Source organism: Channa argus, chromosome 5 (assembly GCF_033026475.1).
Source record: "Channa argus isolate prfri chromosome 5, Channa argus male v1.0, whole genome shotgun sequence".
In the NCBI taxonomy this organism is placed as follows: domain Eukaryota; kingdom Metazoa; phylum Chordata; class Actinopteri; order Anabantiformes; family Channidae; genus Channa; species Channa argus.
In genome coordinates, this window is record NC_090201.1 from 2,453,892 (window position 1) to 2,480,000 (window position 26,109).

General features: G+C 40.5%; 3 protein-coding genes across 5 annotated transcripts in view; 1 reads left to right on the forward strand and 2 right to left on the reverse strand.

Moving 5' to 3' along the window:
* Window positions 1-401: 401 nt before the first annotated feature.
* chia.1 (chitinase, acidic.1) lies at window positions 402-5,074 on the reverse strand. Its single transcript, XM_067503849.1, has 12 exons — window positions 4,945-5,074; window positions 4,527-4,566; window positions 4,226-4,255; window positions 3,917-4,121; window positions 3,665-3,721; window positions 3,384-3,549; window positions 2,650-2,774; window positions 2,258-2,381; window positions 1,960-2,142; window positions 1,665-1,781; window positions 1,404-1,530; window positions 402-1,059 (listed from the first exon to the last, which is right to left on the reverse strand). Exons 2-12 carry the CDS (start codon window positions 4,543-4,545, stop codon window positions 851-853), a joined length of 1,362 nt encoding a protein of 453 aa, XP_067359950.1. The 5' UTR covers window positions 4,546-4,566; window positions 4,945-5,074; the 3' UTR covers window positions 402-850.
* Window positions 5,075-6,403: 1,329 nt separating this feature from the next.
* The window catches only part of cntn2 (contactin 2), a 74,163-nt gene continuing 54,457 nt past the window's right edge, over window positions 6,404-26,109 (reverse strand). For 2 of the 3 annotated variants that reach the window (XM_067503820.1, XM_067503821.1), the window contains 10 exons: window positions 24,463-24,583; window positions 22,811-22,969; window positions 22,325-22,474; window positions 21,490-21,560; window positions 20,020-20,254; window positions 19,082-19,197; window positions 18,301-18,487; window positions 17,449-17,561; window positions 15,885-16,053; window positions 6,404-11,810 (listed from right to left, as the gene is read on the reverse strand). In XM_067503820.1, the coding sequence (XP_067359921.1) occupies window positions 11,701-11,810; window positions 15,885-16,053; window positions 17,449-17,561; window positions 18,301-18,487; window positions 19,082-19,197; window positions 20,020-20,254; window positions 21,490-21,560; window positions 22,325-22,474; window positions 22,811-22,969; window positions 24,463-24,583 (1,431 nt within the window). In that variant the 3' untranslated portion in view covers window positions 6,404-11,700. The remainder of the gene's footprint in view (window positions 11,811-15,884; window positions 16,054-17,448; window positions 17,562-18,300; window positions 18,488-19,081; window positions 19,198-20,019; window positions 20,255-21,489; window positions 21,561-22,324; window positions 22,475-22,810; window positions 22,970-24,462; window positions 24,584-26,109) is intronic. The other variant, XM_067503822.1, reaches the window with a different exon arrangement.
* LOC137127197 (homeodomain-interacting protein kinase 2-like) lies at window positions 11,851-14,615 on the forward strand. Its single transcript, XM_067503851.1, has one exon. It carries the CDS (start codon window positions 12,786-12,788, stop codon window positions 14,055-14,057), a length of 1,272 nt encoding a protein of 423 aa, XP_067359952.1. The 5' UTR covers window positions 11,851-12,785; the 3' UTR covers window positions 14,058-14,615.

The window sequence follows — 26,109 nt, forward strand, 5'->3', positions numbered from 1 at the left end:
GTGACATATGCACATACAGGTGAAATCCCCAAGTGAATGTACCGTAGTGCAGAAAAACAAAGCCTGCTGCAACTGGATCGATGATTTAGCTGACGGAGGAACTTACCGTTGATGTAAAGGAAATATAAATAAATGCAAAACAAATTGTATCACAGCTTAAATAGGCTGAGAAGAGACAGGTTATCATGTCTTTGTGACAGGCCAGGTACTGTGGTGAGTAAACGAAGCAGCTGATGCAAGTGAAATACATTACTGTACCACTATGGTTCTTTCAAAATAATAGCACAGCTGAGTGTTTTATTTTGTAGTGAATACAGAGAAACCCCGTTTACAAAAAACGTTTGGACACGGAGTAAATGTAAATTAATGTTATGATTTTCAAATAATTTACAATGTATAGGTGATTGTTGAAAGTGAGAAATCTTTATTTGTTTAAGTATATGACCATTTTGTTTACATCATCACTTTTTGCAATAGTTACACATTCACTTAAAGTATAAACAAAATGCATGAGAGCTGAGTTTAAAATCTATTTATGCAGTTGCATTTAAAATTTAAAGAAAATATTCACTTTGTTATACAACACAAAAGAAAAAAGGCACAAGAAATCAGGCCTCAGACTTGTGTTTCATCAGATTGTAGAATAATATCTGATTGTATTTATTTAGTTTAGAAAAGCGTGTGAGTCAGCTGCAAAGACACAACAAATTTCTCTTTGGTTTAATTTGTGTTCCTGATGGAACCCAGCACCATGAGCTTACTCAGCGCAAGCAGTGAAACTATTTTACAGCAGTACAGTTGATTGAGTTTAGTGATGTTTGAAGTATGTTGTAGTTCATGTTTGTGTGACTCAGGGCCAGTCGCAGCACTTGCAGGAGTCCCAGTAGATGAGGCCGGGCTGGCAGTGGTGCAGGAAGGTGTTTCCCTGGAAACACTGGAAGTAGGTGGTCTTATCGGCGGAGTTCGCATACAGGCCATCAGGGCGGCCACGGCAGAAGTCTGCCGCAGGGTCTCTGGTGGTGGTGGGGCCTGGGGTGGTGGTAGGCTTTGGGGGGAAGCCTGCAGGGTCAGATGTGGTGAAAGAAATGTTATGAACAGCATAAATACTCAGGGCCATTTGCAACTTTCATAGCGGACTACTTCAGCCACAACCACATACAACCCAAAACTCAAAAACAAATGAGCACTGAAAATAAGGACTAGGCATATAAAATATTCACTGGGTTTGACTGCATACTGTAACAGAATTGAAACAAAGATTCCCCCAGAAAATATAAAAACTTTTACAGCACCTTGCAACGATAGAGACAATCTTCCTTTTAAAATGAACAATGTATAAAATGCAGGAAGGCAACTTGTATTATTTGAAGTTTCATCAGTGGAGATGAGCTTCAGTGATTTACCCATGGACATCCTAAGGTGGTTGATCAGAGGATAAGCTCCAGCAGAGCAGAAATATCCACTGAAGTCGTCCATGTCCAGAGTCCACACATGAGCACCACCAAGGTTGTTTGCAGTCATCCACTGGACCTAGAAACAAAATTAATGAATTGCAGTAGCTATTGACCCGTTTATGGAACTTACTATTGTTTCATCCTGAAAAAAAGAACTTTACATAAGCGTGTGACTTATGTTATAGGTGCAGTAATGGAGCTCGTCTTTACCTTGGAAGAAAAGCTGCGCTTGTCGTCATAGCCCACCCAGGAACTGGCATATGTGGCATATGGAACCTTCTGCTCAGGGATCCATTCAACGGTAGCACTGGGGATGAAGTCACAGACCTGGTAGCACAAGACCAGTTTGTTCAGACGACACAAAGTGTGATGGACCAGTTCTACTCATATAAACATTTAGAGTTCATCGTTATTCCAACCGCAATGTCAAGATACGTTTATGATTTGGGATCTGTTTAGGGAATCGCTGGCTTCCAGCAGATGAGCATTAAATGAATGGCTTTACTTCATAATAGGCCCAAAAACCGGCAGTGCGAGTGTAGGGTCCGGCTTCTGCAGGGCCCTTTGCTGGTGCTCCCACGCTGGTAACACCTGTGGTAAGACGGTAGGTTCGCCCATAGGTGGGGAAACCCAGCAGCAGCTTCTCAGCGGGTGCTCCCAGACTCAGCCAGTGGGACACAGAAGAGTTCTAACGACAAAGTAAAGGAGACAAAATAGGAAGGTGGAACTTTTAGTTTAAGGGTTTTGGTGTGACCCCCTACGTGCACAAACTGCCAGCGTGTGTAGTTTTGTGTGCATCTTACAATATTGTGATGAACGTGTGAGCCAGAGTCCACACTGCTGCGGTACAAGGGACTGTTGTGTCCTGTAACAGCCTCCCAGCTTCCATGGAAGTCATACGTCAGGATGTTGATAAAGTCAAAGTGACTGTGGAAGATTTTTTTTTAGAGATTAGCAGCAGAAGATGTTTTACCACTGGTGAAGAACATATGATTTGGTTAAACAGTAACGGTAGAGTCCTCTCTGTCTCTAAACAACAAGACACATATCAGATGAAAATAGTCTAGTGACCAGAGTTAATCCATGTTCACTTCTTGTCATATTTTCTTCCAAGGTGTCCTTGAGCAAGATAGTTTCTAGATACTTCACTTGTTTGAGTGTAAACACACACCAAGTGCAGCGGAATGAAACTTACGGTGAAATCTTGTCGACTTCATAGGCTCTGTCAATGGTGGGAACAATTGCGGCAACGTTTGCTGACAGCAGCAGCCGCGTCTTCCTGTTATCCTTGGCGTCATCCTCAAAGGCCTTGGACAGCTCCTGAAAGCAGGAAGGACACACCTGTCAGGTTATGTCTGTCCCCATCACCAAAACACTGAGTGAGTTTATGTTTCTAATTACACTGACTGGTGCCGGTGAACTAGTAGTATGTTGAGTAGTGTGGCCTCCTGTGTTCACCATGTCTAGTGTGTTGGCATGTTTACGTCCACCGGACTTTGAATGTCTTGATAAGAGTATCAAACAAAAATGTCGACGTGCTGGTGGCGATAGAGGAAACAGCAAAGAATAACCAGTCTGGTAGGTTTATTCAGCTTGTGGGGACCATGGAAGTCTGCAGGAACTTTTCAGGTGAAGGCTCTTGAAAGCCTCTGCACCGAGTGTAGGATTTACTCTGCCTGGTGGTAGTTACAGTCGCACTGTGGTCATTAGCAATGTACGTGGATCCACCAGTGAAACACCGAAACCAACACATTATTTTGATTAAAGCCACTGTTGTACAAAAAATATAGTTTCCAGTTCTAAAAAATGCTACTACGCTAACAGAATATGTTCTACAGATACATGTAGATGCTTTTGGCAAATGGTATGTTCCATACTGAATGTTTGCAGCCACTTAAACAAAAACTACAAACTGGGGCTCATACTAACCGTGACCAGCAGAGTGAACCTCTCCTTGTCCCCCTGTGGGCTGCCATTGTGTCCAGGATACTCCCAGGCCAGGTTCAGCCCATCAAAGTTATGGGTGCGCAGGTAGCTGATGGCCGACCTGATGAAGGCTGCACGGCTCTCGGGCTTGGCAACTACAGCAATGAACCTGGAGGGACAGCGCAACCACTGTGGCATCTGGTCTGGTGTTTCAGTACCAATGTTGAATCGAGTGTGTGCATTAAGGATGTGAGGGGGGAGACTGGCTCCGCATTTGAACTTACGGGCTTATTCCACTGACTGTGCCTCCAACTGACAGGAAGGTCTTCAGATCAGGATTGCTGAAAGGCAGTTAAAGTTCCATTGAACTTTATTGAGTCTATTCATCCTCATACTGTGAACCACCTATTTATTAATGGTTCTAATGGTCTAAATTATGTGCCAATAATGTGTTCACTTAGAAAATACAGCCATAGATGAGTCAAGCCTAGCTAGTCCAGACTGGCTGACTATTCACACCCTGGGTGGCAACTCACACACTCTTAAGCCTGTTGAGTCTGCCGTACTGCTCCGCATCATTCCACTCAACGTTAACGATCTGGTTGAAGCTGTTGATGGTGGCCAGAGAGTAGATGACGTGGGTGCACAGGAAGGGGTCGACATTTTCTGAGGTAAATTTGGCGCCGCCGGGCCTGTACTGGGCCCAGTTGGTCATATGGCAGACCAGCTTACTGGATGAGGCTGACGGAGGACAGAAGCCACAGCAGCAATGAGATGTTAAATGTACTTTTACTCTGAAACTAAGACTAAGACTAAAACACTTGTGTTTCAAAGCAGATGCTCACCGATTTGCAGAACAAGCAGAACGCCCAGTGCTGGAAAAAATAAAAATAAAACACAAAGAAACAGGGGTTATTTAGACAATTTACATCCCATGACAATTTTATTCATTACATTTATATTTATTAGCAATATTATCAACAGCAGCACAATTGTAATTGCTTTTAAATATTCTATATATTCTTAAATTAGTGACAAAACATCAAAGAAGCTGGATATATTTAAAATTGGTGAATGAATAAATGAATGAGTAATAAATGATTTAGTAAAAGATGAATTCATTAAAATCTAAATGAAGGAATTTACCTATGAGGAATCTTGCCATTGTGCTCTCTGGAGTGAACCCCTGGATGATCATAAAATAGTTTCACATGAGATGATACAAATACACGAGGAAGAACATCTGTCATGCAGCTGTTTGCTGAAACGACTCAATTAACATCAATTAGTCAACAGTAAATTATGTGAAAGCTTCTCAGGTCAAAACGAAATAATTTTAAGATGCCACTTTATTCTTTTGTGTATTTTAAATGAAACCGTTCATACTTATATATGCAAGTCACTGATTAACAAAAAGTGAAAGAGTAATACAGAAATAAATTTTAGCTGCAGGTCTACATGCAGCTGCTCGTAAATCCATTACAACGCGACCACTTCCTGCCCACTTTTAAAAGTTTAATGCTGTTATATGATACAAATCTAGATGTGGTGATGAGCTCATTACCTTTCTCCAAGAAGAACAGAAGCAGAGTCCAGAGCCTTGTGGAGTTTGGTCGGATTTATATTTTACTCATTAATAACTAATAGCTGGTGGCAAAGTGCAGCCGATAAGAGCTCAGCATGGCGGGAGTCTGGCCAACGTGCCTACTCACTCCACTTCCAGGTTTGATGAGTAAAGCCTTGTAAGGACAAGACTTGCTGGGAATTGAGCTATCAGTTCAGTTTCTAGCGTACGTCAAAGTCACAAGCAGCAATAACTCTAATCACAACTGCAGGAAATAATGATTAGGAATAATGAAGGTGTAACTGTAAGTCAGCTTGCAGCTTCCTGCTGGGAATCTGGCTTTGGGTCCTGCTGAACGCCAAACCTCAGGACCTCAGGTTGGATGATGGGGCTTATATCTGTTTTTAATTTTTGGACGTACACACTCATATAAGCTGACTAATCCCGTGTGTATACTGTATTTCTTCGGTTTTGTGTGCAGTCAAACAGCTGTTGGTAATAAAGTGTGTGTACACGCACACACATCTGCGGTTTGTTGTGCAGGTTTTGCAAGTTTCCCTGGTACCCTGGTTTCAGAATACTGGATAAACCCTTATGCTGTGAACTGATTGTGTCATGCTCACCAGTGTGTCATCAAGTCCAGCTACGTACCAGTAAAGCTTAGTTAGCAAGACATGAAATACAACAACTATAATATAATAAATTATCTATGATCATAAATCATACACTTCTGTTTATTACAAAGCTTATTTTCAGCAATGATCTAAATGCCAATAAAATAAATCTGAGAGATGCAGAGAGATGCTTTGGTCAGTCAGTGGTCTATACGGAGCCACGATGGGCTTAATCAGAACACATACTACCAGGTGTGAGGGAGGATAATGTCACAAAAGTTCTGGGTTATGTTCAAACTAATGAGATGTTGAATTTGTGCTGCAAAATCAACAAATTTAGTGACAGACTACAAGGCTGTTCAGATCGTTCAGCAAATTTCTAAATCTACCAAGTGAGGTGCATCCTAGTAATAGACAGTTTACCAAACCTATTTTCTTCTATTAGGAAATACATGGGAGATTGTTACAGCTTGCAGAGGAGGGTTTAGCCTCACAGAAACGTTTGCTTAACTTTTTTGCCTAAGACAAGTTTGTTTAGTGTTATAATTGATCAGACACATGAAGCAAATTAGCATCTCACAGTAAGTAGTAGATTGGTTTGGGTAAACCGTCCACTGAGCCTGTGTTGTTTCCAAAAGACATTTGTGCTGTTGTGGTGGGCAATTTTTTGATTGTGTAGATCATTTGTCTGGATGCTCAAACTTAGCATTGTAGCAATTACTGGTTAATGTTGTCTGGATGCTGGAATGACTGAGATAAGACCAGACACTGCATAGCAAAATCTCCGGTTTTAGATTAACTCCGAAAGTGCCAGGCTGAATTTGTAATTATACAACCAGACAATATGAAGCTTCTTTTAAATTTATTTAATCTAAAGAAGAGCTCTCCTGACAAATAAAGCATGGTGTGTTGGCTAAAAACGGATATTTTTGTATAAAATAACATTTTAAAAAGCTAAACACATAGTGTTTCTTCTAGTGTGAACATACAGAAATACATTCATGAAACTATTGTTACTTTTGCTATAAATTGTGTATATTTGTGGTTCTTGAACCTTTTGTCTACAACATTCCACAACCACTATAATACAATCCACCATCCAATACCACTGGTCACACTGTGGATATGGCAACATCAATAAACAAAACTGTAAATACAGTAAATGCACACACTGCTGAAATACAATCCCGTGTATTTATTTTAAATCATATTTACAATTGGCACCCCTCCCACCCCTCCCTCACATTTCCATTCAATCACAATTTTGAAAAGGCCCAAAGGCAACAGTGTTCAAAGAATCTGAGTCCAGGCAAAAACCACGCAGACTCTCCGTTACCATCTGAAAGTGAGCGATGACACCAGCCAGTGCAGACACACGTAGAGATGACTTATGGCTTTTCAATGAACGCTAGAGGCATTGAGAAAATATTTTTGTACAAAGTAAAGCACAAAAACCAGGACAATGTTCAACAGCTCAGTGGACAAACGAAGTAGATTCAGAGAGATTCAGGTTGAGACGTTTAGTTTCTGGCAACTTTGTCTACTAAAAATTACCTTTCTATAAAACAAAACTGTTAATGAACATGTTTTCATGTAGGACGTAACTGCAAACAATTATAAAGTATGTTTTCAGATAATATAGTGGAGATATTTTTATAGTTAATAAGTCCCTCCAGGAATTTCACCGACCTTGCGTTGTAAAAAATGTTGTCATGCGTCACATTTTTTTAGAAAAGCTGTTGCAAAATTAAGCATTTTAAGCTGCAACTATTAAAAAAATTAATTTAAAAAAAGGTTCTGGAAGGACTGATTAATGGAAATAGCAGGTTGCAAACATATTGATAGTGAGCCCATAGACACTTTGACATATAGCAGGAACCAGGGATCGAACCACTGACCCTGTGGTCCATGGACAACTGCCTTATCAACCTAGCTGCAGCTGCTCCCACGTAGATGCAAATATCTGAACTTCCTTGTGTTTAGTCTCACGGCACTCGGTTAAGGTTAAAGAGGGACTGTGGTCTGGTTAACTAAGAAAAGTTAACAGTGACGTCCAACACAACATGTTCATTAACCCTAAAACCACAGTCGTCTTCTAACCTTAACAGAAGCACTTTTAGTGACTTTACCAAACACACGCAGGACAAACTTGGATTAGCTGTATCACAGTCTGGGGCTTTACTTGCCCATCATTCAATTGCAACTTGGATTATGCCAAAAATGTATCACTTCATTCATCCACTGCATCAGAACATGAATCATCCACAGATTAAAACATTATCCTGTATGTTTAGCCATTTTACAAATACAGGTTGGTTTTCGATGGCTGATATTAGTTATATAGTAGTGAAGCTGGGATCAAACCCAGAACCAAGACTTACATCATAATGGACGACTCAATCAAAACCCACAGTTTTGTAGAGGTTGGCTACACTGACAGCACAAGTAATAGAAGCAAAACTTAAAGCTGAGCTTTAATTACATTTGCCTGCTTTTCCTACACCCTGGTGTTAGGTTCAGTCGTTGACTAAGAGCAGTGTTTTGGTACATGATAAAACGTTACATTTCCCTAATAAAATAAAGCACAACATTGTACAATCGTCATTCATTCAAGTGGTTCGCAACGTGAAACAATACTGAGTAAAACAAAAACGTTGCTTTTCAGACCAATAAATTATTTAAATACATACTGTAGCAACAAAATACAAAATGCAAATATAAATATATACAAGAATGATGGTATTAAAGAAACGTGTATCTAGAGTTTATGGCTTACAGAGAACTCTCCAGCTTATTCACACATTTCTCTGAAAACCCACACTGATTTTGGCTTTTTCTTGGACTTGACACCTGGCCCCAAATCCATCCAAGAAGCAGGTTAACTCCAAACATGGCTGTGAGTTGGGACAAATTTTTCAAACTGTGGTCAAATCGGGTAGTGAGGTAAAATCGGACAGTGGCAGATTAGAATACAGGTGAGAGCTCGTCGAGCAGCATGGGATGGGACTAAACGCAGCAATGATCGATAAGAGATTTTGACTGCAGACTTGTTATTCATGTGCAGTACACTGCCTATTCTGAATTATTGGTGCAGCTCAACCCGAATTCTTTCGCAAGGAGCTGCTGCATGTTGTAGCTTCAAACAGGTAACGTGGTGATTAGCAAACAATCTAACGTCCTGCCAAGTTATCAAACTACATGTGCTGAAAAGTGTTGAGGAATTATTGTTATATTTATTTTTTAACATTGTTAAGAATTGGGAAAAGCTGACACAACTAAAGCACGAGCTAAATAAAAAAAACCCAAAGATCTAGAACAAAAGTTCAAATGACATATTAACGAGGTGGTTAATATGTCATTTGGACATGACTGCAACTGTATTACTTTGCAATGTACTATGGGAATTATATCTATTCACAGGTGCTAAGATACATGTGCTTCTCTACATGAATTCAACTTAACAAGAAACCTTAAATATCAGGCACATGTGGAACAAATGTGGACTGGAATTGTACATTCATTTTGTCAACGGCATCGAGGTCGACAATGTTTAAATTATGTTGTATTTGGAGTAGTTGTACATTTTAGAGCATATATTTACTTCAACTTGAGCAAAGAATTCGACCCTTGGTGAAGGACACATTCAGGCACGAATTGAATTTGTGGCACCTCACACACACTGGTGAAGAGTGGAAATCTGCAACGGAGATTTATCACAGACGTCGGTGGGACCGAGCTACTTCGTCAGCAGTTGCTGAAAACCACAACCATGTATTCCAGTTGTTCCTGAGTCTTGGATGATAAGCCCAACCCAAAGCATCAGATCCCCCATCAACCCTTTAACCACTTAACCAGGCGGAAGGGTTTTTTGACGGCAAATTGTTCTGAGGAAATTCACCTTAAGGCGTGACAACAAAAGCTGACCAGACCTGCTTTGTAGAAAGGAGACGACCACTAGCCTGTCTGCTGGAGCTCACACCTGTCCTGTAAACTGCAACTACACATGTTACACAAGGGCTAATACACGCTGACATGATATATGACACTGTTCACTGTACTCTCTGATAACTGTGGTGAGCAACTCTTTCATCTCTACCACCGATCTGTTCCTGCTGCCTTGGCCTTTTCGTATCAGTGGAATAGCAGCTGCAGTAAAATGCTGTAAACACTAAACAGAAACAGTTTGACATTTTTGTCAGAGTTATTCGAAGACAACCAATGCAAAAACAGAATCATATATCTAATTACACCCATCTCCCCCAGAATGAAGCGGAAATCTGAGAACGTAAACATTCATTTGGACCAGTGATGCAGTTCAGTAAGTTTGCTATAATTACAGCTGAGGTAAAAACACACACAAGCACACAGACACTAGCAGGAGCTGAAATGAGTGACTCGTACTCTGTGTTCACACTGTGAAGTTCAACTGGGCAGATGCTCAGAAGGAGTCTAATGACTGAACATTCATTATGATTTTCAAGGACTTGTAAGACCTTTTCACTCAGGGGGGGACTCACTGTAACATTTTTTAACATCTATTTCTGAAGTGGTTTTAAAGGTCCAGTATAGTTTTGGAATGACTGTCGCGTGTGAACGCTGCTCTTCTGGAGAGTTTACAGGGACGTATCTTAACATTTTGGGAAAATGTGGGTTTGTCTTCTCTGGCACCGTTGGACCACACAGCTACTGTAACATGTGATGCAGTGAGGCATAAAGATGCTGAACGATGGACATTAAAGCTCTAATGCATCACGTTGAATATTAGACCTTTATTTGATGATCCTGTCTGAGCACTTCCACTGATGATTATCATTGACTACAGCATGTTACCTATGTTTAGTTATTGCTTTTTGTTGCTATCTTGTTTATTAAGTAAGAGCTTCCTCTACGTGCATGTCGTATCCAGAGTCCAAATTTTAGTAACAAGGGTTTTTTTTTTTTTAAATATCATATCCCTGCAATTGTTTAATATGTCCACATCATTACATTCCACATATTTAAGCTTTTTGTTTTAGTTTTTTGCTTTTTGGAATTGTCAACCTTAAACTGTACTGGATGGACCTTCACGGTCACTCAGTCGTACTGAGAATGACTTTACACGGTTCGTTAAACTGTGTGTCCTGTGGTTTTTTTTCTCACAGTTTCTCACAACCTTTACCTTTAGCTAAAAGCAAAGCCTTTTGTCTTCTTCACCACAGCAGAGAGCCATGTGGTCCTGGGGCAGCCTGTACATACTAACCAGCGTTGTGTGTATCTGACATTAGGACAGGAGCATTAAATTAGTCACTTTTCAGCTGTAATGGCTTTTTTCCTAAACTAAGTCTATAACATAACTCTAGTTAGCATGTTTACCATACAGCTAACACAGGATCTGCATCGACCTCAGTTTGCTTAACCAAAATGGGAAGCATTTTTTTCTTCATGTCTGTCACAGTCTGTCACACCGTGCTCCTTTGGTACATCTATGACATCTGCATCTTACAGCAGCACTTAAAACTGTGTGAAATTCAACTTCAAAATGTGTATACTTGCAAACACAGGAAAAAAGTAAGAAATGATAAGAACAAAAACATGAAAATGTTCTTCATTAAACTCCATAAGTAAAGTCACATCTGCATTTTCAGGATGCGGGAACTGTGACTATACCACAGGAAGTGGTGAGCTGTATTATCCTAGATGAACTGTGCAGCTCAACACACAGACTCATCAGTCCAGTTGCTCTCAGTGTGAACAGGTAGACCACCACAAGTACAACTGTACTGTATGTACACAGGTTAGACACACTGTTAATACTATGAGTAATTTACACCTGAAGTCTGTGTTTCACCAGCTACAGCTTGGAGGACACCAGTCTGAGCTGCGTCAGCCACAGATGTGATGGTCCCATAAGGCAGGGTTTTTACTGACACCACATATGGCTCCCCCACTCCGCCCTTCAACCCCCCTAGATGTTTCTTTTAAAAAAAGGCCTTCTTTGTATTTATTATAAAAAACTTGTGAAGTGAATCCCCACCCTTCCTCCCCCCACCCTTCCAATCCCTGCAGCGCTTACAACCCTTCACCAGAAATCCACCCCGACCCACTACATTGACTGAGACACAGGAGAGCTTTAGTCTTAAAGTCCAAAGGTCACGCGCTGTGATCACAGGCCTGACAAAGACACAAGAGTGAGGAGAAGCGTGCCAGCGAGGAGGTGCAGAGGGTAATGGGACAATGTGGACGAGGCCTCGTTCTGCACCATCATTCCAGTTCCTGTGAGACACAAAAAGAGAAAATACTGGTGATGTACAATGTGATGATCTGCATCTCATTCGGTACATTTACAGATTCTGTATAGTTCATATGTAACTAGGGCTGGAGCTTTCTCCTGTCAGCCAAATGAGGTTTGATGAGTATTTCTGTATTGAGTGGTGCCTGTTTGCAATTGGAAAATCGCTGTAATTACCCCTATCAAGTTTTCAATGTACTCAGCACCTTTCCTTGCATTGAACATGTGTCCAAACGAAGGGCTTGTTTTTAAAATGCAGTTAGCGGGAAACATCTCGCCTGATTGGTTTCACTAAAGCATCTTGTTAGGTATTTGAATTCCTGTCAAACCAGTGCTCAACCCTGGCGTGTAAACTGAACCCCCGATAAGAAGCGGTGAGAGTCAGCTCACTTCTCAGTTCTCGCCCCATCTTTAAGCAAGAGAAGTCAATAAGAGCTTATTTTGGGAGCAGAATGTTGGATCTGTCTTAGTCTGTCCATACAAAACATAAAATACCTTTTTACAAAGTATAGATAAAGGTTTACAGTATGAGCACTTAAAATACTTTCATTTTCAAAGGTGCTTCTTGCTTTACTGTGTAGACAGGAGCTAAACAAAACTCACAGCCACCAGAAAAACAAAACAAACAAACAAAAAACACATTTTATTAGAAGTCACGCTGTAAATATAGCTAATTAGTCATCTCTGCTTTGATGCCTTTGTTTGTATTGTGACTTTGATGTCCCAAAATAGAACGATGACATCATCGCATGGCCTTAGACATCATCTTAGTCACATTTATAAGATAGTATGCTGAGACACTGTCCTAGTCGCATGATTGCCCACGAGACATTTCACAACTGCCCAATTTGTATGAAATTACAGAAGGCAAGTTCCCTTTACAGCTTTTGGGGAAAAAATTAATGGCTTTACTTTCCTCAGATCATACATCAACTTTATGAAGAGCTCAACAGAAGAACATGGAAAAGGTACAGACACCATTTCACGTGCAGACACTTTGTAGTGATTCTTCTTGCTACCTTGTGAAGGACGTGCTTGGGGAAGGCTGTTTCGGTAAAGTTGCTAAGTGTTTCGACTTTGCAACCTGCACAACCGTTGCAGTTAAAATCGACAAAACTAGTTTTAACAACAAAACACCGTATGAAATTGCAATACTCAAAGAGCTCCAAACTATTGACCCGGACAAAAAAAACATTGTGAAATTCATGGAGAGCTTCAGGTTTGAGGACTTCTCATGTCTTGTGTTTGAAATGCTCGACAAAAGTCTCTGGGATCTGATGATGGAGAGACAGCGTGCGCCCATGAGTCTGAACGAAATACGACCAATAACACACCAGCTCCTCGTGGCCTTTGATGCCCTGAAAGATCTAGGAATTATTCATACTGACCTGAAACTAGATAATATCATGCTAGTCAACCACAGCCAACAGCCATACAAAATTAAACTTATTGATTTTGGTTTGGCTCGTCCGGAGGGCACAGTGGAACCTGGAACAATTATGCAGCCTCTCCCATTCAGGGCGCCAGAGGTAACGTTAGGCCTTCCTATATCTACAGCAGTTGACATGTGGAGCTTAGGCTGTGTTATGGCAAATCTGTATTTTGCAGCCCTCCTCTTCCCGGACAACTGTGAATACAATTGGGTAAAAGTAATGCTCCACCTGCTGGGGCAACCACATATGAATCTGCTGGCTGCGGGGGATTACACATGGATGTTTTTTACCTGGGAATGGGACTTGGCTGATCCAAATTTCCGATTCAACTCGCCGCAGGAATATCAAGCATTCACTGGTTACACCCCACAAGTTTCACACGAGTTTTTCCAAAAGGTGAAGTCATTGGATGATGTGGTACTAACGGGCCCAAGTAAACCCAGCGCTCCCGAATTCGAAGACAGGATAGCATTTCTAAACCTCCTGAAGTGCATTCTGAATGTGAACGCTTCCAAGAGAATTAGACCCAGAGAGGCCCTGAATCACAGCTTTATAACACTGGCTCACCTAGCAGGTAAAAGTGAAACTACTTCATACCTAGATATTGCTGCTCAGCTGATGACGGTTTCCAATCAGTATAATTTGCATCAATCAGCGGATCAATCGTGGGACAATATAACTAATGTACAAGGCAGAAGTTACCGAGAGTCACCCCATACGGTATGTGATTTCCAAACTTACAGACCGTGTCACTTATGGTGTCCATTTAAAGCTAGTAAAACAGTGACAAAGTTGTGATGACGGGTTCAGTGACCAGTTAATAATCGGTCTTATAGTTTGGTGAGTTTTTGTATAAGGAATCGTACTGGGCTCATAATTTCAATGACAATTCATTTTGCAATAGCAATTATCTATTATCAATTCCATGAAACATGCAATATGCACCTTAAATTAGCTCCACTCACTCAATCCACCAAGCTTCTTCTCGGTTCAGACACAAACACTGCACATAGAACCTCAGACACAGCAGAGCTTTGACTTTATGATAGGTAGAAAAAAAAAACATCTACATATAATAACTTATTGGTAATATTATTGCAGGCTGTGAATTTCAGAAATTAGCTTTTTTATTTAAACTTTTAATTTTTCACAAGTAGCTGGAAGGTTGCAGGTTCACATGGCCTTTCTGTGTGGAGTTTGCATGTTGTCCCCATGCTTGCGTGGGTTTCCTCCGGGTACTCCGGTTTCCTCCCACAGTCCAAAAACATGCATGTTGGTGAAACTGGTGAATCTGAAAGCGCCCGTAAGTGTGAATGCAAATATGTGAGTGTAGACTGGAGACCTGTCCAGGGTGTACTCCGCCTCTCGCTTGATACAGTAGCTGGGATATGCTCCAGCCCAACCCCCCCCCACCCAAATATGATAAGCGGTGACAGAAAATGGATGGATGGATGGATTTTTCCATAAAATAAAAAAATATTTTTAAAAAAATGCATATTGAAGAAGATTGGTTCCTTTTGTTGTTACATTCAACAAAGTGAAAGTGCTAATTTTATTCTATAATGAAATAGTCATTTAGGTGAAAAGTTCAGAGATCAAAGTTAAAAATTATATGTACAGATGGAGGAGCTTAGGATGGAGCCTAAAACTGCTGCGTGATCCACGACAGAATCTGTGTAGATGTTATAGGTATTGGACTCTCCTCTACTAATGTGAACCTCCGCCTCGTTATTGCCCCAGGTGGACAAGTAATTAGTGTTAGAATACTGCAGAGTGTGTGATGATCTGAACTTTCTGTCAAATCATATACGCTCAGTGTACTGGAGCTCTTTTTTTTTTTATGTCAGTGATCCGCATTGTGAACAATAATGCTACATGAATCCAGGTCTTAGCTCTGTGTCTGTTTTTTTTTGTCCCATTTTCGTCCAGGCTCAGGCTCGGGACCGGCACCAAGGTTGCCCTTGGTGGCTGGACTTTGCAATCCCGCAAAGTCTTTGCAATCCCGCTGCCTTCTATATCCCAACCCAATGCTCTACCCCTTGAGCCACCAAGCCCCCATTTATGCTTTAGAACATAATCACAATAAAACCATACTCTGCCCTGGAATTGCATGAATTGGGCTTAAATGGGGGTGGTTACTTTGGAATGTATACACCCCCTATCAGGCAACAGGGGAAGGGAGCTGACAGAAAGCTGAGAACTGCATAACATTCAGCTGACACCTATCTGAGAGCAGCAAGTCTCAGAGGCTCCTGTGGGAAACAGGGTAGTTGCAAATTGCAACCTCACCCCCAGATGCCACTTCATCTTACACACTGCATCTTTAAAACCAGTAGACTTCTTAATTCCTGCTGTATTTGTCTGCATTTGTTGATCTGTCTATTATTTGAAGATTTTTCAAACCAATGATACAGTGGTTGTGTTGGTGCCCAAGTAAAAAATGTCTCAGGCACCAATGGCAACTACAAGTGTGGCCTGAGAGCAGTGGATTGATTTAGGGCTGTTCCATGATGGGGTTGTGGATGCTGAGCTCGAGCACTATCTGGTGCATTTCCTCCAGTCACTGACTTTAAAACATCACTCTTAAACAGAAAAGGCTCTGGTGTGTGTTGCCTGGTTTCTCACCTGAGTCCCGGGACACAATGATCTCGTGTGCCGGGCCGTCCCCACCCTCTCCCCAGGACCGAATCTCGAGCACAACGTAACCATTATCCTTTGGCAGCAGCAGCTCCACTGATGTCTTAGTCTTGTCCAGAACTTTCAGGGCTGTCTGACCCTCATGTTTGTAAAGAACCTGATGCACAGAACACATCCAGCCCTGGGTTTAGTTCAGACCTCTACAGTACAAGACATTTTCAGTTGTAATCACCTGAGAATTATACTCACAATATAAAATGTTGCTGTTTACTGATCAGTATACAGCAATGTCCTGTTTGTGTCCTAATGAAAGGACCATTGTTGCAGCACTTATCTTTGGATTATCATGATTTCCTCATGTAAGCTGGTACAAGGTTTATAAAATGTTATACAGCCTTTTTACTGCTTCCCATATCTCACATACAGATGAGATTAAATGTTTTATGAGACAGCTATATGTGCACACAGATGAAATTGAATCTTGATTATTTAACCACTAAGCATAATCATTACATAGTACTCTGTAAGTACTTCAAGCCTCTGAAGGCCAAACATTCAAATGAGAATTTTCACATAAGTAAGAGCAGGTCCTTCAGTTAATCAATCTAACAATAAATCTTGGATGTGTGATGTGACAGAAGGCCTTTGCATTGTGTTTTTCTTGTATTGTTAAGATTTTACCAGTTGACCAGGTAAAAGTCAGTTAGCCTGCTTCTTCAGGGCTGTGTGGATTTGGTATGAGCAGACTTGGCAGAAGACAAACTGCCAAATGCCCTCAGATTTGATTACAACTCTGGAAAACAGGACACCTGAGAAGCACGCACCTCAAGTTGTGTTTAAACTCCAATAAAAAATTTTGAAAGCTTTTCTTATAAGCTATTTTTCAAATTTACATTAATAAAGCAAAATACAGTATGATAAGACTTATTGGCCTGTGGTATGTACAGCTACCCAGCTGTATGTAAAGTCATATTATAATTAATAGATCCAAAACTTATAATCAGTATATGAGGTTGTAAAGACTGGCTCCATTGTTACCAGCTGCAATGTTGGGATGAAGTAAATGAGCTGCATAACAAGTTCTTTTACTTTTGGTACTTAAGCTAAGACTACTGTACTTTCACTTAAGTAACTTTCTGAATGCAGGATCTTTTTACCCGTAACATGTCTTCTGCCGTGCCAAACTACATTAAACTGCTCTTTTATGCTCTCCCACCTTCTGCTACACGCCGCCACACTTGGCACAGCCTTTCAGGTGTTAGTCATTATCAAATTACAATAAATAAACTTAATAATCCAGCAGAACTCACTAAAATTCTCTCACTGGTTAGAAGAATGAGCATCACTCAAAAAGCAAATATCTCTGCACTGCTGTCAGTGATGTTCAATGACTCTTGATGACTTTGCAGGATTTGTCAACAGCACCTTTCCACAATGAGATAAATTGACAAACCTATTAGTTACTGCAGCTGTAAGTCAGTGCTTTGGTAAAGCTTTGCTAATACACTAAAAACAAATACGCACATAGCATTTTCTGTCAGACACCACTCACTTTGTAGCCCAATACAGCGGACTCGTTGTGCATGGCCTTCACATGGTCCCACCTCACTGTGACCCCTGAGCCATCGGTCTTCCATGACACATTGCCCGGGGGACGATTAGGCGCTGAAACAGAAACAAAAATGATTTGAAAACTAATAACAGACAAGCTGCACCGTGAAGGGGAGTTTTTCTTATAAAAAGCTTTTTATTAAAAGGTGGGTAAACACCCAACATGAATGGATGTCATTTACATAGACATGCCAGCCTGATGCTCTACCCACTGAGCCACCTGACTGCCTAACAAGTGAGAAGTTACATGTGACACTATAACACAGTGTATTGATGTGTGATATGTATTTTGACAGGTCTGTGTCTACTTGATGATGTCGCTTCAGTCAGACGAGAGACTGCTGCTCTGAATTAGGGTATGTTCACACCCACATTTTATCCCCCACATTTGGAGCACAGTAAGATTCACCAAATGGCTTTACCACACAGTGCTTTGTTCAGTTTCTTTTCCCATCTGCAGTTCACGTAACGTGACCCATCGTCATTAAATCTTGTAGTACTAAGGACCCATTGAGGAAAAATTTCCTTTATTTAGTTTTGGGACTAGAAATAGAAACAACTCTAAAGGATTGGGAATCTCTCAAGAACCACTGTGGCTCACATATGCAAAGAGTAATAAAGAAGTTTTTTTTTAGATAATCACATCCGACTAAATGAATGAAACAAACCTGTTGAATCTTTAAGGTTTAGTCTGTTAGTTTGCATAATACTCTGCATTTTTTGTTAATAATAACCCTCCCATGTTAATGTGTGTGATAGGGGGAATTATGCTGTGTGAATGCTGCGACCGTACGTGGTTTTCTGGTGGTGACGGTAGCACGTGGTGATGGCGGCCCAGTGCCGGCACTGTTATACGCCAGTACGGCGACGTGGTACCGAGTGCTGGGTCGGAGTCCAGACACTCTAGCTGTTGTTTCCAATCCTGCTGTCCTCACTCGGTCAGCTGCAGCTTCCCGTTCATGTTGCCGCCAGTACCGGATCTGAGGACAGATGTGAAGCCAAGACACATTTAAAAACCTGACCTGAAACACTGTATGTGAACCCTGAAGCAATAGGAAAATAAAAGGCTCATATCAGCCAACACAGCACCAAAAAAGAAAGTTGCATTTGTTAGGAGCTTGGGGATTAAAACTATCCATATTGGTGAGGTGAGCTGGGACTGAGAGATTAGAACGTTAATGACAGGTCAGAGGACTGTGTGTGAATTATCTAACCTTGTTTTTCAGACCAAAGTTTGACAGTGTTGTATAATCTAACCCTAAAGAAAAACACTGCTAATAAACAGTAATAAACTCAGGTGAAAAATAAGTGGGTGGAGCCTTGCTATGCTAACAATTAGGTTCAAGGTGCTAACAGTAATAAAACTACTAAATGCTACCTTGGTCGTCACAATACCTGTTTTCAGACTGAATTAGAGATTTATTTTAATAGAGAATGCAGAGGGAAACTCCCCAAACTAGAGCCCCAGGAAGGCATTTGGAAATTGGTAAAGCTGTCATTTACCCTGTTTAAATGTAAAGAACAGTCTACTGTGTTGGACAAACATTCAGATGTGTAGTAATGCAATTCGTCACCTCGTATCCTCTGAGGATGCCGTTGGCGCTGAGTTGCTGGACAGGCTCCCATGAAACTTGGATCTCAAATGCAGTCAGCGCTGTGGCATTAATGCTTGATGGTCCCACTGTTGGCTCTGTGAGGAGACAGCCAGGATCAAGAAGTCACAATATCCAACATGTTACGCAGACTGTCTGCTAGTGGCTTAAAGGAATATGTGAGCTGACTTTAAGCAAAACTTGTGGTTGATAGATTATGTTGCTGGTGGACACAGAGACCATGTCTGCTACCAAATCTTAACTACATATCCCAATGCACGAGGTTGAATTCAATGTTGGTTTGCAGCAAATTCAATATTTAATATTCTTTAATATTCTGCAAAAAAAAAATCATAATTTTATTTTCAACAGCAAAATAAAATGTCTCCGGCTTTTGTTGTAAATGTTAAAATATTAAAATACACAAGGTACCTTGTAGTATAAAGTTTACCAGGATTGTAGCTAGTGGTGGGAAATCATTAGCATTAATTCACTTCATTTGAATTTTTGTATTTGAACATGTGAAAACTACCTGAAACCAACAGAATAGATCAGGGCTTCCTGTCTTATCACTCAAACACCAGCAGTAATGGAAGCTGTCACTGTTAACCTGGAGACACCTGAATGTGTGTGAGCTTATCCAGTTAAAAAAGCTGGAATAATGAAACACGATCAAATAAAATCAAACAAAGCTTATATTGTCTCTATATGACAATGTCAGATATCTCACCTCCTGTCTTTTGCTTTCCTTTGTGTACAGGCTTCACATCACCTCCACAGAAGCTATGAACTTAGCCAACTCTTAGCAACATTTCATGTGTGATGGGGTGCTGTTTAGGGGTGTTCGGGGACAGTTGACAGTGTAGGACATCTGTGTTTTGAGGGGTGGCTCAGTGGGAAATGTGGTTAAACAGACTTACCTTCCTCCGCAGAGTGGACCACAGCGATCTGGCTGAATGGTCCTTCTCCTCTGCGGTTATAAGCTTTGATCTTCACCTCAAAGGGACTGTAGGGTGTCAGGCTGTCATTGTAGTAAACGTATCGGGACGACTCCACGTGAGGAATGCGCACAACTGTCCATGAAGATGTGTCCTTCTTCCTGAATTCCAAGACGTAGCCAAAGTTGTCCCCATTCTGGTACTCTCTGGCCATGGGCTGGTAGGATTAGGGAGACAATCGAGATGTGATCTTTTCAAAAGATAAATGTGTGTGTTCCAACAAAAATCTGACAGAATGATAAAATGTCCAGTGTCAGTTCGTGTATTGGGTATTAGGACTCAGGAAATCTGAGTAACCCAATTACTAAAATGCCTACATTTGGGATCACTTCAAGCTTGAGAAACATTTAATGTTGCAAAACCAAACTAGCCAAATACAAATAATGTGTTATTATTTTCATTATATTGTTTTATTATTATAATTATTATTATTATTTGGTTACTTTAATTTCTTTTTATTTTATGATATTAATATGCCTGTTAGTCAAGAAAGTTGAGTTTTGATCAATAATGAACAACAAAAGAAATCAAAATGCTGCAGTCAGCATTTAAAATAAAATCGTGTCATTTATTGTACATTTTATTTCCGACTACTCAGTCTGTAGTTCGGCTTATTATTGTTATTGCATTATTTATTTTTTAAGTTATTCTCTTAGAATTCAAAAGGTTATTAAAGAAATAATTGACAGAATTATGTAAAGTATCTGTTACTGGACCTGGCTTTCCAACCAGACTAAAAAGGGCCTTTGCTTTCCCAGTGCATCTCAAGACAGCTGCCTTGGCATTGCAGTGTGTGCAGGGAAAACCCTGTTACAGCATGTCAGTACCCAAACAGGTGGTGGCAGCAGTGCCACATTTTAATCTCAAAGGCAGGCTTGGTCTGGATGGACCAAGTTTGCTTAGCACTCAATAATATTCACTGCTTGATCTATGACAAAACCATGTTGTGAAAGTTTTTGTCTGCACTGTGGAACTAGCGTATTTTTTCTGAGGCTGGCTTGGTTGTTAGTCTCAGTACTCAGTATAAGGAATTATCCTTTTTCCTGTCTAATAGCATTTTAATGTGGTAGATGTACAGGAAATGCAGAAACGACTCTCTGAGGGTTTTAGAACGTATCAGGCTTATTGTGGAAGTAGTCTGAGAATCTTCACAGATGCACTGTGGGACCTGTAGGATCCAGGGATTTTTCAGGGAGTTTCTGCTACTTTAGTTTCACCCGTGATGTGTGTAACAAAAATCCCTGTACCTTCACTTAACTGAAAAACTCCAGTTACTAAGACTGACTTGGCTTTTTGCTAACCTGTGGCTCTGTATGCTAGGAATGAACGTACACTATGAAAGCAGAAAACACACATACGCTGCACACAAACCACTCTGAGTCATCCACTTACTGTCCAAGTAATAATGAGTTCATTGTGGTCTCCTCCTCCTCCTCCAAGTCCACTTGGGGCCACTGTGGGAGCTGAGAGCAAAATATATAGACACAAGATGATATACATGATATGATCCACAGGCTGTGTGTAAAGGTAGAATTCAACAAAACACTCAAATGATGCTCCACCACAGGGCACATAAGTTTTGTTAATGACATGTTATTCAGGGTGTTTACATGCACAACTGTGAGTGTGGATGGGTGAATGGGAAGCAGTGTAAAATGCTTTTGGGTACCAATACATAGAAAAGAGCTATATAAGTGCAGACCATTTACCATTTTACAATATAATTTAAGCTTGTTCCATTCAAGTTAAAGGAATGTGGTGCAATCTACATTTCTTCAGGAAACAATTCAGTTTAGTTTAAATACTGTAACAGAAAAGAAGAATGAACATGAAATCAGCCCCTATCACTGATCCCTGTCCTCCTGGTTTTGGACTGTGACTGTCTCAGTGTCCACCAGAACCTGTGGCACATTAGGTTGAACAGTTAGTTCATTAAGTGCAGCACATCAAGCTTTTCGTGACTTCGGGCTTGGATGGGGAACTGTGGGCAGAGATGAAATTATTACTTTTCTGCAGATTTCTGATCATTGTTCAGTGTTTTGATAATATACTCATAGCTCATTAATTTGCAGAGTGTTTTACGCCGGTACCTGAACGAGCACTCATGTGATCCGGTTGAGTTAAAGAGTAACTTTTACCTGTACTGTCTGCTCCCTCTCTGCTGCATACAGGGAAACTTGGCTTTAAATGTGTGTGTGCACTTGTGTGTGTGTGAGAGACCCCTCACCTGCTTGTTGGGTGCGGATGGTGTGTGAGGACATACTGGGCTCTCCACTGCCCAAAATGTTGCTAGCAATGACCTGGAATTCATAATCCATCCAGGGCATCAGTCCTATAACACGAGCTGACTCTGCGTTCCCCTCGATGTTCTCTGGGTCTGGGGAGAAGACGTGTTTATTCAGGTGTCACTGTATGTCTGCAATGCATCAGCAATACCCTGCATACACTAATATTAATCAGTTTCTAAAATATCAATAATAATGCCACAAGTCCATGACACATTTAGAGCATGTGATATTTACTTACAAAGATATTAAAGATACAGTGTGCAACTTAAGCTAGTGCTTAGTGTTTATTAAGTCAGATTATTCAGGTTTTAAAAAATCTAACTAATAAATATTTCTTTTTAATATGGTAAAATTATTTATGTGTAGAGAAGTTATAATTTACTCAGTTTCAGCTGCTGGAGTTCTACACACACATACACACACACCTGTCCTCATCTTCTTCCACTCTGCTGACAGTGATGATCGGCCCATGATGACATATTTTCCGATGGGACTGTGGTTGTCATAGCCGCGACTCCATCTGAGTTCCACCGATGTCTCAGCCACGTTCTTCACCAGTAAACCTCCAGGAGGTCCTGGGGGGCCTGGACACAAATGGGAAAAGGAGCTGTTTGCAAGAAAAGCTGAGTGGGCACCTCCGTGCTGATGATTAACGCTAAGAACAGTACAAATGAATTGAGAGTCACTACATGGGTATAATAAGACTGTACTAGATTTAATTTTAATCTGTAAAATGCATAGAAAATACAAATAGAGGCTGAAACTCTGCATTGTGCACCCAGACAGCAAAACTAGACACTAAGTTTAAATGCAACTTTAGAGCCAACTTCAGGCCGGAGTCGACCTTCAGACTGAAAGTGAGCCATCATGTCTGAGTAGTAATTGTCTGTAGGATTGCTACATATTTGTTGCCTTGAAACTTTATTCTTTAGAAAAAAGTAACTGTTCTGATGTTTCTTGAACATTATACTGTACATATATCATCTACTACATTATCTTATTGGTGTGCGAATACAGTTCGACTGGTACGGTACATTACATTGCATGAGTTGCACATGCAAAGGGTGCTGTAACTCTGAGTGTGAGCTGAGGGCCACTTACAGACCAGGCAGCACAATAGATGACTACATCTGTATCATAACATTTAAGTAGAGTCAGTAAATTAACTGGTCCACAGTTTCCACATCCAGCAGATATGCAGCTACAGTAGAAATATACAAGTCCAGCATTCTCTCTGAGTATTAGCTCAGTTTTTGCTCTGAAGGAAATAGCTGAACCTTTAGTTGCTATAGCTCCACTATGATTGCCAGCTAGTTTCAGCCCTTTGCTGCTCCGTAGGACCAACATGTATCCAGCATTCCACACAAAGGGCCAGAAAATGGACATTTTCTAGACTTTCCCAGAATTTTCCCAGCACATCTTTGACTACCTCCACAATTCAAATCTATCAAGTGTTTTGGTGTTTCCATCAGCTGATTGCTTATGTTATTTGTATATACTTTTATATGCTTTGATATTCCAAAACCTCTCTACACTTGTGTGTTTTACAACAAGTGACCCATGGAGTGAGATGGGTTATGGTGAACTGATGGCACGGAGAATCTGCTTTTAATTTTCAAGCTGCCTGTAACTGGAATTTGTTATCTCTAAATGTGGATATATTTAAATCTAGAAAACATATGTTTTCCACAGCCTTTGACTGAAAATATTTTCTGATTGTCTACATTATTAGTAAATGTTTTTATAGATTTAGTCATAGTGGTTTTTACTGTTTGTAATGTATTTATTATTTTTAAGTATTATGGTGTATTTTATTATAATGCTCTACTGGGTGACATGTATCTTCATTCCACAACGTGTGGTTGACCTTGTACCTCGTACCATGACCGGGCAACAGCACATGCCCAAGATCTCTGAGTTCTAAGGATTCACATTGGACAACATCTACATGGACTTTGTGTTTCGGAATAATGAAATGTAGCATTAGAAAGAAAATCATATTTAGTTCAGTATCTATGAATTTGCATCCTGTCATGTTTTAGTCAGGCGATAGTATATAAGCTTTAGCTCATCTTACCTCGAACTACTAGTTTTGCTGAAGCAGAGGCACTGTCCACCACAGTCTGAGCTGTGCAGGTGTATATCCCTGCCTGACTTAGCTGAGCACTGACAATCAACAGATCCCCAATGTTTTCCTTCTGAAAAGGTACAGAGAGAGCAATGGACAGAAACAAGCAAATTAGTTCAACAGTCACAATAAGTTATTAGAGGAAGTTAAAATACAAGACCATGTCTCTTTTTTACCACTGTAGTTCAGCAGAGAGGCCTCATCACACGTTCAACAGCTTTCATCTAAATTAATTTTTAATACACTAAAACACACTGCAGCACAACTTTACAGTCTAGACCATCATAAGCTGAGGTGCAGATTACAGAGCTAGAAAAGGCAATTTCTGTGGAAATTGCATAGGGGAGCTGATACACTACCTTAAATACAGCAATTGATCAGACATTGCTAAGCATGAAGAGTTTGTACATTTAAAGGTGTAAAATTGGAGCAAAAATAAAGTTGAATGATAGCAGAAGAAGATGACAGAAACATATAAGGAGCAAAGAAGGAGAGACGAAAGAAAGAAAGATATGGTAGGTATGAAAAAAGAAGAAAGCAAAAAGAAGTTAAGATTAACAAACAAAGAGGAGGTAAAACATTGACAAAGAAGAAAGAATATAGTAAAAAAGAAAAAGAAGCTTAAAGAACCAAACCTAAAAAGGAAGAAAAATAAGAAAAGCTTTCACAAGGATTTTTTGACAGGTGCTTTTATTTTTAAAAAGTTGACATGTCTCTCAGCAACCTGGCTAGAGCCTGTTGCTGACTCATGCTTTGATCCCATTTTTTGGTTTTCCTGTGAGGTCCTGAGTCAAAGGGCTTAATTTTAAACGAGAATGTTATTTTGAAGGTGGACTCACAAGGCATATGTGTGTGTGTTGGAAGGTATGAAACAAAATCATGAGGAGAATGAAAAAAGAAGATACTGAACCATCACACAGAAATTCCAAATGGGATGGGACATTGAGAAGTTACAGTAATCGTAGTTTTAGAAGTAGAATAAACAGTCTAAGTAACACAAACACTGTTAAAAGTGAGAGAGCGGAGGCCTAGATGATCAGGAAACTGTATTGTTAAGGTCTGAAGTGTGAGAGACGAGCAGGAGAGTAGCTAAACATTGGGCAGACCTCCCAAAATGGTCACTTTGGAAAAATGTCAAGACTTTGACCATCTAGAGGCTTTAACAAAGAGAAATAGTTTTACGTCAAGACATTCAGTAAAATGAAGGTTACGTTGAGGTTCTCTTTGGGAGTGACGAGGATGGACAGGATCAGGAATGAGTACATCAGAGGGACAGCTCTTGTTAGATGTTTTGGAGATAAAGTCAGAGAGGCCAGATTGAGGTGGTTTGGACATGTCCAGAGGAGAAACTGTGAATATATCGGTAGAAGGATGCTGAGGTTGGAGCTGCCAGGCAGGAGGTCTAGAGGAAGACCAAAGAGGAGATTTATGGATGTAGTGAGGGAGGACATGAAGTTAGTTGGTGTGAGTGAAGAGGATGCAGAGGATAGAGTTAGATGGAGGCACATGATTCGCTGTGGCGACCCCTGAAAGGGAGCAGCCGAAAGGAAAAGAAGAAGAAGATGGTGATTTAAATACAGCCCTTTTTGTGAGAAT

Excerpts from the sequence above, each read along its gene's own strand:
- chia.1 (XM_067503849.1), bottom strand. Across the intron at positions 4,122-4,225 it reads TCTGCTTGTTCTGCAAATCG|CCTCATCCAGTAAGCTGGTC; the intron begins GTGAGCATCTGC and ends GTCCTCCGTCAG. Across the intron at positions 3,550-3,664 it reads ACAGTCAGTGGAATAAGCCC|GTTCATTGCTGTAGTTGCCA; the intron begins GTAAGTTCAAAT and ends CTGTCCCTCCAG.
- LOC137127197 (XM_067503851.1), top strand. The coding sequence starts at position 12,786 with ATGGAAAAGGTACAGACACCATTTCACGTGCAGACACTTTGTAGTGAT.